Source organism: Callospermophilus lateralis, chromosome 14 (assembly GCF_048772815.1).
Source record: "Callospermophilus lateralis isolate mCalLat2 chromosome 14, mCalLat2.hap1, whole genome shotgun sequence".
Classification (NCBI taxonomy): Eukaryota; Metazoa; Chordata; class Mammalia; order Rodentia; family Sciuridae; genus Callospermophilus; species Callospermophilus lateralis.
In genome coordinates, this window is record NC_135318.1 from 36,407,553 (window position 1) to 36,419,906 (window position 12,354).

Genomic DNA, 12,354 nt, shown 5'->3' on the forward strand with positions numbered 1-12,354 from the left:
AAACAGCAGATTCCCGTTCAGAATGGCCTCGCTTCCTACCTGAACAAGGGAAAGAGAGAGGTTGGGGGTCCCACTCTGCATCTAGATTACAACATGAAGGACTGACCACTTCTTGTGTATATACCACTGCCACAGATTTGATACACACAGTGCCATACCTTGGGGGCAAGTGTTAGAAGCCAAGATATGTGTTTCAAATTATTCTAGACATATTGCTATAGAGCTCCACAGTTGGTTTCTTGTCATATTGAAAGCATACTTCACTGGGCGTGGTGGCACATGCCTTGAATCCCAGTGGCTCAGGAGGCTGAGGCAGGAGGATCACGAGTTCAAAGCCAGCCTCAGCAAAAGCAAGGTGCTAAGCAACTCAACAAGACACTGCCTCTGAATAAAATACAAAATAGGGCTGGGGATGTGGCTCAGTGGTCAAGTGTCCCTGAGTTCAATCCTCGGTAACCCGCCCCCCCCCAAAAAAAAATCCTGCATACTTCTGGGAATGTAGCTCAGTGGGTGGAGCATGAGTTGGCATTCATGGAGCCCTGGGTTCAGTTCTCAGCACCCCTTCCCTGCCCCATATAGCATACTTTTGTTAAAAACACTGTCTGACCTACCATACATGTCCACGAGGTTGCCTTACCCACCAGTTCTCTCTCAGTATTAGGTCCTTTTTTCCTTCCCTCACAGCAAACTCATTTTAGGGACCCTTGTTTTTACCCACAGTCCTTTTCCCCTTTCCCACCCCAATAGAGTAGCAAGTATAGTTGGTCTTAGAAGTCAAGTTTTTTGAGTGTGTTTTCCCCCTGAAACTAACTGCTAGATTTTTTTTCCCGTCCTCAGATAGGTTTTATAGAATTTTTTTAAGTACACTGTTGAGGGAATTTCCTTTCTTGACGTCTTTTGGTTTTCTGGAAGAGGTCTGCACTCCTGCCCCAAGGGAGCCTGGGTTCTGCCATCCTGCCTCTAAATCAATCCATCCTTGTCAGTGGCCATGATCTCTCGGCCTCTGTGGCTCCCTTCTCACCACAGTCTACTTTTCCCAGCCCAGAGGAATTTGGGCCCAAACATCACATAGAGATTTCCAACTCAGGCATCTTACATTTTAGCTAAAAGGCAATGTCTCTCTCTCTCTCTCTCTCTCTCTCTCTCTCTCTCTCTCTCACACACACACACACACACACACACACACACAGCAGTAGCAGTCACTTGGGGCAGCCCAGTGCTGCCGCTTCCCGATCACGTGACCTCAGGCAAGGCGCCTATTCTGAGCCTCAGTTTTCTCACATGTTTTAAAAGTTGAGTCAATGATGCCACATGTTGGCCAGGTTGGTCTAGTCAGGATTCCTGACTCCCAGGGATAAAATGGTGGAAAACACTCCAGGCAACATTGCTTCCAAATCTCTATTTGGCTTAATAACCTGGGCCAGGCCATCTTGGAACCTTGATCACTGCTTAAGACTTAGGTTAGAATGGTGGTTGTCAACCAGAGACATGCAAGGGCTGTTTGGCAAAGTCTCAAGGCAACAAGAGGTCAGTATTAACAGCATGTAACTCAGAGGCCATGAACGCTACTAAGATCCTACAGAGTATAGGACAGCCCCACAGCAAAGAAGTATCTAGTCCCAAATGTCAGCCTGGCCCCAGTGTGCCAAGGTTGAGGGATGCTGAAGAGTCTGCTGTTAGCCTCTTGCCCACTGCCCATGTGGCCCTCTGGCAGCTGGGGAGGAAGTGTTTCCATGGAACTTCTTTCAAGTCTTAGTCTAGTGGAGAGTACAGTAAGGTAGCTGTCAATCCAGGGGACAAGCAACTATGATTAAGACATTCTGTCTCGGGGGAAATGGTCCTAACTTAGGGACTACTAAAAATGCTCACTATCACCTATTATTATTATTTAATGTTGTTCTTGAGATGCTAGTCAATACAATCAGAGAAGGGAAATGCATCAGAAATACAAACACTGAAAACGAAGAGAGGCAATGATCACTAACTGCGGATAATCTGAAAAATTCAGAAGAAGCATTTGGAAAATTACTTTGCAAAAATAAAGAGAAAATTCATTAAATGGTAGGACAAAAGAATGATAAACAGAAATCAATAGCTAGCTTATACATATGTGACCAGATGAAAGCTCTAATAAAAGGAATAACCCCATTTATGATAGAGATTTAAAATATAAAATAATAGCTTGGATTATTTAGAAGCAGGTTTAGGTAGAATTAACATATAAACTCCAAACAACAGTGCTTTCAATAAGATACAAGATTTTTTTCTTTTTCGTATGAAAGTCATAGGATCATTCCTTGGGACTTGATCTTTACTATGGCTGAGGTAGCTACTAAGACCTGGCATTTTATATGGCCTCATTCCGGACACAGGAGAGAGGAAGGAAAGAGAAAGAAGGCCCTTCCTTTTAAGGAGGCTGCCATATGTTTGATTGGTGGGAACTTAGTCACATAACCACACCCAGCTCCAAGGGAGGCTTTTCACTTTATAGCTGCATGGCTACATGCATGACTTAAAAGGGGGGAAAAAAAGAGAAAAACTTCAACATTCTCTTACTAAAGAAGGAGGTGAGAATGCATATTGGGACAACCAACAATCTGCCATAAAATGTAGTAAGAAATGCACAGGATCTATACCAGAGAATTTTAAAATGCTACTAAAGGACACAGTTAAGACTTGGGCAAATGGAAAGATAAACAATATTATTGGATAAGAAAACTTGACATCATGAAAATATCAATTCTCCCTGAGTTAATTTATAACTTTAGATGTGTTCCCAATAAAAACAGCACCAGGATTTCTTTTTAACTAGACAAATGATTCTAAAGTTCATATGGAAAAATAAACAAGTAAGAATAGCCAAGAAATTTGAAAAAGAAGAAGGAGACAAGTTCTGTTAGGTGTTAAAACATCATAATCCTGTGATAATTAAAGTGTAGTGTAGAGCAATGTAATAGAATAAAAGATACAGGAAAAAACACAAGTGCACAAGAGGATTTGACATGAGGACTTAATAAAGGTGCTATTTCCATCAGTGAGGATAAGATAAGCTATTCAACATCTGGGATTGTTTCCAGATAGCTGGAAACTAAAGTTGGATGTATACTTCACACCTCTTATCAGAACAGATTCTAAAAGCATTAAAAACTAATGCTTATAAAATGAAAGCAAAAGTACTAGAAGTAACCTTAAGAGAATGCTTTTATAGCTTTAAAATGGGTGAAACCTTTCAAATTAAGACATACAATCCAAGAACCATAAAGTAAAGCATCCATTCAGTTACATAAAAATAAATAATATCACCCAAACCAAACAATAAACTAGAAAAGTTGTTTGTAGCTCTTATCCTGTACAAAGTTTGTTTCCTAATATAGAAAGAGCTCCTAGAAATCAATAAAAACGAACATCAAAAAGAAAAAGGTAGCACAGATAAGTCACAAGAAAAAAAATACTGTTTTATTTTAAAGGTATGAAAAAATGCTGAAACTTACAGAGAAACTTAAGGGTATACTGAGATATGGTTTTTACCTGACATACTGCCTAAACCAGACAACATACCATGTTGGCAAGAATGTGGAGAAGCAAGCACTCTCACATATTGCTCATGGGAGTATACATTTTTCAGCCCAAAGAAGAGTGGTTGGGCAACATCCAAGGACATTCACATTCTTGCAGTATCTAATTCAGAAATTTCTTTTCTAAGAAATGTGTGTGATTCCTTGGTACACAGGCAAACATGCAAAAATATCATATGCAGGAGGTTATTCACAGTCACACTGTAATGGCATTTTAGAAATACCCTAAATATTCCCCAATAAAAATAGTGAAATATTATATAGCATAAAATAAAGAATTAGGAGGTTCTATCTATGTGCCAAGATAGAAAGATCTCCAATACAGATTGAGCAAAAAAAGGTAAGGGCCCCGAAGACTACATGCAGTCAGCACCTAATTTATTAAAAATGGGGAAATGAATGTATATTCACATTTTGTTATTTATGTATAAAGTTTGACTGAGAAGATACACAGGAATGAATAAAAAAACAATTGCCTATAAGGAATAGATAGAAAAAAAACCAAAAAGGAATGGATGGAAGAGGGAGAATTATTACCATCTGCCCTTTGATACTTTCATATTTTTTAAACATAATAATGTCTGACCTATTGAAAAACAAAATTTGAATGAAACTATTTTTTAATATATTATATGTGCTGAGGATCAAACCCAGTGCCTCACATGTGCTAGGCAAGCGCTCCACCACTGAGCTATAACCCCAGCCCTGAATGAAACTATTATTAGATAAATCAAATAAGTAAAGGTCACACTGGTTTGTATAGAGGGAAGAGATGTTGCTGGATTTTATTGTATTCCTTCTATTTAAAAAAAAAAAAAAAATGAACCTACTCCTTAATGTCTCATGACTCGAAAGTGCCCTTGTATTTGAGGACTGAGTAGACAGGGACTAATATCTAGGCAGTTGTCTGTCTGCAAAGCTGTCCAGTTTGCTGAGTACCTACTATGTGCCTTGCCGGGTCCTGAGTGCCTGGGAACTTGTAGGAAGGAAAGACCACCCACCCTGCTGTGAAGCTGGACCTCAGAATAGGAGTAGGAAAGTCTGGGGTACCACTGCTCCCAGCCCTCCTCCTAGGGAAGCCTAGGGGTCCCTATCAAAGAGGCAGCACTAAACACGGGCTGCTGAGAGACTCCTGGTGCAGGAATAGGAAGTGGAGCAGCCATGCTGGTGAGCAGCCATGCTGGCGAGAATGGAGGAAAACAATAGCTGCCACAGGGTCCTGGCACCACCTCCTTCCAGCAGTCTAGCAACGTTTGTCCCCTACCCCCTTGGGGGGAGGTTCCCAGAGAAATGAGCCCTCTTTTTTTTTGCAGGGGTACCAGGGATTGAACCCAGGGGTACTTAACCACTGAGCCACATCCCCAGCCCACCCCTCTTTTTTGTATTTTATTTAGAGACAGGGTCTCCCTGAGTTGCTTAGAGCCTTACTAAGTTGCTGAGGCTGGCTTTGAACTTGCAATCCTCCTGCCTCAGCCTCCTGAGCTGCTGGGATTACAGACATGCACCATCTTGCCCAAAATACCCTCTTCTTTTTAATGAGACTCAAGACCTCACAGAGGAACAAAATTTGAATAACATCCTGTCTGGTTCCCAGAGATCTTTTGAGCTGCACTATCTTTTTCGGTCATACACAAAAAAGAAATAGAAGTCATTAACTCTTGCATAGGTGGTATTTGTGTGTAGGGAGTTAGAGTTTTGAGGAAATTCAGAGAGCAGAGAGGGAATGGGAGGAAAGTGACAAGAGGTGGGATTTCAGGCACTGGCAGCAGAAGAGCAGGAAGAAGTGTGTTGGGCTGGAGTCTCCCTGGGGCACAGTGCAGGCACAGCTACCTGCAGAACATGCTAGACCAGGAGGTCATACTGGGCTGTCAGGTGGTCATTCTGGCCTGGTAGCTGGGCCAGCTTCTTCCCGAAGGAGAAGCGAGGACAGGAAGCAAAGGGGGCAAAAAGGAGGTGGGGAGAAATGGGACACCCACCTTCCCTTTTTGCCTGAATAGATTAGGAACCTGAGCAGGCAGGAGAGCTGCGTCTGATGGGCCAGGAGGGCTCATGCAGAAACCTGAGCTAGAACAGTCTTGGGTTCAGGCCACCTTGGTACATTCTAATCTATCCCATATATACCAAAATCAGAACAGATCCTTCCCGTGACATGACAAATACTTTAAAAGAGAGCATTTTGAGGGCTGGCACCCGGGGCATTTTATCAAGTTAGGAGTTGTGGCCGGTGCTGGAGGAAGTCTGCCCAGGTTGAGGCAAGAGGCGCTAAGATGCCAGCTTTCAGAGCAGGAGGTCCCTGGTAATCTTCAAAACCCACTTGCCTTCTTCCCTCTCCCTTTTACTTATTTGTGCAAGGATAAAGTAGTAGCAGAGCATGCACTTCCTAACACACAGGGGTCTTCAGGGCATGAATGTCAATCACGAGCTGCTTTCCACACATGCAGAAGCATTATTCTTGTTACTTCTACTATTAGTATTGCCACTATGATCGTCTCACATCCATACAGACCTTGGAAAGGCAATTCTGGATATTAGAGCACAGAGGGGGAACTTGATGTAGCAGAGCCCAAAGAACCTGCTGGCTGGTGAGGAAACATTTGCAAGTGGGCAGGCAGGACTCCCTGCCTGGAACTCAGATTCCCCCTGTAGGAAATGCATGTAGTGATATTAAATACCTTCATCTTTCACACTGTTTATCCCATTAGTCCGTCAAACAAGCCCACAAACAGAGTGTGTTATTCTGATTTGACAGGTAGGGGATTGGCCCAGCCAGGTGACTCTGCAGGGCCATGCCATCATTAGTGAAAAACCCCAGGGCACCTGGATCCCAGCCCAGCATTTGTCCCTGCTTTCTTACCCCCAGCCAGAGGTGAGCCTTAACCGCGCACACTGCCAGGGCAGGGGTCAGGGAGACTGGCCTCAGCGGCTCGGCTTGGTTGGGCTCACTGTTCTCTCTGTAGTTCACAAGCATTTGCTTAGAGCAGCACATTTTATGTGCTCTCTTCTTTCCCAGAGTCCCAGCTGTAAACGGAAACAGGGTCATGGAAGCAAGGCAGGCAGGTCCTAAAGCGCTTCCTGCCCCACCTCTGCACTCAGGCCCGGGTCCCTGGCGGTGGCTGGAGTTCAAGTTCAAATGCCAGCAGGTCATGAGCATGGCCCTTCCTGCTCTCTGCATGCAGGGGAATGGTTGTTCTTTGCAAGACCCCCTTTCAGCCCAGAGTGGCTGCTGAAGGAGGCCCAGGGTGGGAATGTCCATCTGGATAGTCTGGATTCTTCTACAAGCCAAAGCCTGGGGTTTCCAGGCTTGGGTGGTAGAGAAATTTTTACTTAGAACCCCAGGTTTCATATAAGTTCTTGCATAGAACCCCAAAGTGTAAAACAGAGCAGAGGGGAGCCATACTGGCTGAGGCTGGCATGCCCCCCACCATGGCCCTCACCTTCTGTACAGAACTATCCACAACCTCTAAGCCTAGGTTATTGCAACCAGTTCCTCCCCTCAGCTTGCCACCCATGGAAGACTGATGCTGTACACACATGGTGCTCCCCTAGATAGGGTGTCTGTTGCTGTGGGAACGGATTTCAGAACCCTCTTCCTGGCATCTGAGGTTCTCTGAGGTTGGTCCCAAAATACCTGTCTTTCCTCACCATTTAGACCCAATTCTGTGGTCTCTTTAGCACCTTTTGCATCTACCTCCTCTCCCTCCCACCTTCTGTCCTCATGGTCTATCCAAACCAAGCCTCTATCCAGACTTGAGCCACTGCTCCCTAGAAGCCCTCACTGCCTGCACCAGCCATCTGTGCTGTCCCCCCTCTGAAATCCAGCAGCTCACATACTTCCTTCCCTGAAAGAAGTAGCACCTGAGCCAGGTGCAGGGATGCACACCTGTAATTCCAGAGATTTGGGATGCTGAGGCAGGAGGATCTTAAGTCCAAGGCCAGCTTCAGCAACTTAGTGAGACCCTCAGCAATTTAGTGAGACACTGTCTCAAAATAAGAGGTAGAATGGCTCTGGGTTCAATCCCAGGCACCAAAAAAAAAAAAAAGTACCTGATTCTTGGGTGATGTTAATATGTATACTAATGTCACCATGTGTCCCTCTGCTGATTAACTCATGACAGATGGAGGATAAGCTGCCCCTTTCTCTCAAAGGAAGGTCTCAATAATATGAATTTCAATGCATGGCAGGTCTTTGGTAAATAGCTACTAACTTTAATCTGTTAAGCTGCAGTGGTCTTGATATGTTCCTGGGGTTGTGGAAGCTCCTTCTTCATGCTGAAGAGAGTGGCAGCACTGGCCACAGTTGACCAACATGAGAGACCCCTGGACTGAGATTGATTTGGGGCACGTCACCCCTGTCAGGACTTTCTCTTCTGGAGATTTCCCTAGGATGTGCACATCTCTTCAACTCCAGAAGACCCGATCAGGGTGAATGAGACATTAACCATGCAGCCTTGGCCTGTCTTACAGGGATTTGAAACTGGACAACATTCTTCTAGATGCAGAAGGTCACTGCAAACTGGCCGACTTTGGGATGTGCAAGGAAGGGATTCTGAATGGCGTGACAACCACCACATTCTGTGGGACTCCCGATTACATAGCTCCCGAGGTAAGACCTGTATGTGAACGGCCACCTCCTCCTGGTGAGGCAGGGGTCATCGTGCACTGGGGTCATCTCGTAATGCCTTCTCCTAGCACTACCAGGATGGATTCCAGGAGGGAGTCGGGGGAAGGTTAAAGGTTCAGTGATCTCAATAAAGATGTGGTGGTGACTGGAGGAGGATGGGTCAGCTAAGTGACAGACCTGTATCTGGGCAGGGTCTCACTGAGCATCACTCCTCATCCTAGTCCCCGGTCACCAATAAAAGTAGGACTAAGACAAATTGTGGACTTTCATCATCATTTTCACTTCTTAATAAGCACAATAAAAAGCACCATAGAAAAAGGCAGCCATTTGCTTTATCAGCTGTAACTTGCCGCCAGAAACCAGAAATCACCCGCCATTTCCCCTCAGTGTCAGATCCACCTAGTGGGAATGCAGGATGGAGGGAGGAGAGCACAATATAAGCAGAGATCAGAGACATTCATTTTTAGCATCACCAATGGGTCACCTTGTATGTTGTTTGGGTGTTCTGCTTATCGGGAAGGGCTTGTTTGCTTTGAATCCTTCCAATCTTGCCTAACCCAAGAGAAACATAGTGTTTGTGGATGATTCAGATTTAAGCTAGGCCTATCATGACACTTAATCAAAATGATCTTGATAGCTCTGAGACATGTAAGATGGGAACCAGTCTCATTAAGCATTGCACATTCAGAGAGATATTAGCACATTTGGATTTCATTTTCTCCTAATAGGCATTGTTTGAGTACTTGCTAGATACAAGCAGCATTGGGGTAAAAAAATTGACTGAGTTGGGGTAAAAAATCTCCTTCTTCTAAGGAAACTTTTTGGCCTAGAGGGAGTGACAGCTAAGTCAACAGGTAATTAAGCAGAATAAGTCAGTACATAAAACAAGATGGTACCCTCAGGGAAGTGGGAGGGCTTCTTTGGAGCACCCGGAGGATGAACTGAATTATAAAGAATAATGATTTCCCATGGCTGTAGGGGTGGGAGAACTTTCCTGCAAACAAGAGGATCAGAAAAAAAGCAGAGTCAGGGTAGAGGTTCAGTATCCCTGAGCTCTGAATCCTTTCAAGGCAGAGTATGTGTTTACAATCTGGGTACTCCCAGGATCCAGCACACAAATCAGGTTCTTTGTAATGGTTGGTTGAATGAATGAATGAATGAATGGGAACTTGTGACATTTCAACATGAGCAAAGGCCTAGGAATAAAAACACCTTGGTATTTTTAAGGAAAATTAGTGTAGCGTGAGCAGAGGTTCCTTAGCACTCGCAATAATGAACAAGGTTAGCTAAAGGGCCTAGGGATATGGCTTGATTCTGATAGGAACTGGGGATCCACTAAGGGTTGTTCTGGAGGAACAGACCTGTCCCAGGGAAGAAGAGTGGCAAGCCACAGTACAGATCAGAAGACAGAGCATAAGGGATGGACAGCTGAGAGTCTTCACAGGCCAGACCACAGCTGGGGAGCCCTGGGGAGGGTCTAGAAGTGAGACAGGTGAGTTGTAATAGGTAAATTCTCTTTAAAGCTTTAATATTCTAAGAGATCCAAACAGTAACGATTCTGGTCTCTCTGCTAGTCTTTTCGCTTGGCAGTAACACTAGGAATTCAACCTTCAAGAAGAGATAAATGGAAGTGAGAACACTCTATTGGGACCTGGTTTTCCCATCTTCTTTATTTATTTATTTATTTTGGTACCAGGGATTGAGCTTGGGGGCATTCAATCTCTGAGCCACATCCCCAGCCCTATTTTGTATTTTATTTAGAGACAGGGTCTCACTGAGTTACTTAGTACCTCGCTTTTGCTGAGGCTGGCTTCGAACTCTCATCCTCCTACCTCAGCCTCCCGAGCCTCTGGGATTACAGGTGTGTGCCACTGCGCCCTGTCCTCATTTATCCTTTATCATGACAATGCTTGGTTCCAATTCCTCTGAGTCCATGTCAGAATGGAAGGATTGATACTCCAGCATAGTATTTAAGGACCCCATCCAAGACAAACCTCACTTTACAACAGACAAAACACCCATTCAGCCCAAAGCACCCCACGTGTGTTTATAATGAGGTGCTACCACTCTTTCTTCCTGCTCTGTCCAGCATGCCCCACTGCATAGGATCGCCATGACACCAGAAATGGCAGACATCCCTGGTCTTATGACAGGCAGAGTACAGCTGATAAAGTAAGGGGTCACTGTCTTTATCAAGGGCTAGTGGAAAGATTAAATAAAATTATCCCTCCAAAGTTCTTAGCATGGTGCCTGGCCCACAGTGATCCCTGGCTTACTGGTGGCTCCATTATCTTCATTGTTAGATTATGTAATGAGGCAAGAAAAACATGCCAGAATGCCCCCATGTGTCCTTGATCCCTTGATGAAGTTAGTCCTGAGACTTCTGAGCCTTTGGTTCCTGTCTTTCAAATGAGAATCTTCATGCTGACCCTGCCCATCTCAGCAGGGTGTTTTGAGAATCTAATGAGATTAAAGCAGGGGCGTGCTTCTGAAGGCACAGCCTCTATTCAAATAAGAGAGTCCAACCCTGAAACCAGAGCCATCTTCTGAGGCTTCAGCTCGGCCGGCCTACAGCTTCTCTTCCACCACAAACACTTGGCTAGCTCCTCTGGCCCATCTCTCCTTTCTCCATGCCTGGCCCTGTTCCCCAGGAAGTGGCCGCCCATCCTGGGCAACACCTAGTGTCATTAGGCCCAACACCTGCCCTCTCTCCTACCCCGGCTCTGACCTACTCGAGGGATTGGCTGCCATGCCAGATCCTCCCATGGCTTACAAAGCCTTGCCCTCTCACCAGCTCTGTTGCCAACATGAAATTAAGAGCAGGTAATTAGACCCAAGCACGAAAGACATTTAATAAATGCCACTCAAAACAAGAAGGCTCTGAAGGGGTTGGGGAAGGGTAGATAGGATCACTCTGTGGTTCTCACAGCACCATCTTTCGTCTTAGCACACAGAACCACCTGGAGGTCTTGTCACCACTCCGCAGAGGCACAGACCCCAGCTGTCCCACCTCCCTGAGGCAAAAGTGGGGCCACCTTATCACCCAAAGCCCCCCTGAACCCAGGAGTTAACAAGTTGCACCCAGTAAGATACACATAGCGGTAGATACACAAATTATATATCACACAATATTATATATTCTTGAGCACTGGAATGGGCTGGTCATGATGGTGGGCTCAGAAGAATGCTAGAACCCTTGCTCCGGTGCTTTAGAAAGCCCTGGGGAGACAGCTGACCTTGGAAATAGCTAAAAATGCAATAACATATTTGAAGCACTTGCATATCTTAGGAACAGGCAGGAACTTCAGGAGATAGGAGAAAGAGCTGAGGAAATCCAGGAACGCTTTTTGGAGGAGAATAGGGCCTAACCATGACCTCAAAGGACAGAAACTGGTAGTGCCAATAAGCCGTGGAGATCCAGGTGAGGTGCTGGATCTCATAAGGTTGAGAAGGAGCTGACTTTGACTTTGGAACAGAGTGGAATCAATGGCTCCTCAGGGTGGTGGGACCTGTAGCACTAATCCCTTGGCAGTGAGACCACAGCTACTATTGAAGCAGATGACTAGCCCCAAATAATTTGGAGTTGGCTGCATTTCTTACTTCGTTTTCATTCCTAAATGAAAAGATTCCAAAACTGCATGAGTGTTTTAGATGCTTTTACTCAAGTCTTCCTATTTACTCCCCAGCAATTTAGGATTGCTCTGGAAGAATGTTTTAGTATGTCATGTATGCATTTAACCAAGTGATTTTGACTCTGTACATTTGGACAGAGGAAAAGAGAGAGACCAAGAGAACATCAGGAAGACCAGTAACTATTGCCAAAGACAAAGTTGTACCAGACAATAAAAAAGATAATTGGGCTCTGGCTATGGAAGTGCAGAGAACATTCATTCATGAGGCTGGTTTAAAAAAAAAAAAAAAAACAGAAAAAAAGCAAGGGGTCTGGGGCTTTTTAGAGGCAGGTAAATGAGGAGTTCATCAGTGAGTCTCGTGGCAATCATGAGGAACAATGGAGATGGGTCTATGTAGAGCAGAGTGGGTCCTTGGTGGGTAGGAGACAAAAGAGATGGGAAGGCTTATTTTCTTTAATTTCCTTCCCAGGAGCACAGGGCCCAGGTAAATCCAACATTGTCACCATTTAGGGACAGACTGAGATTC

The 12,354-nt window shown here is 44.8% G+C and overlaps 1 protein-coding gene across 2 annotated transcripts in view; it reads left to right on the forward strand.

Annotated features, from left to right (window-relative positions):
- Window positions 1-12,354, forward strand: part of Prkce (protein kinase C epsilon) — a 475,888-nt gene that overhangs the window by 430,526 nt on the left and 33,008 nt on the right. For both annotated transcript variants that reach the window (XM_076833998.2, XM_076834000.2), the window contains one exon: window positions 8,040-8,178. In XM_076833998.2, the coding sequence (XP_076690113.1) occupies window positions 8,040-8,178 (139 nt within the window). The remainder of the gene's footprint in view (window positions 1-8,039; window positions 8,179-12,354) is intronic.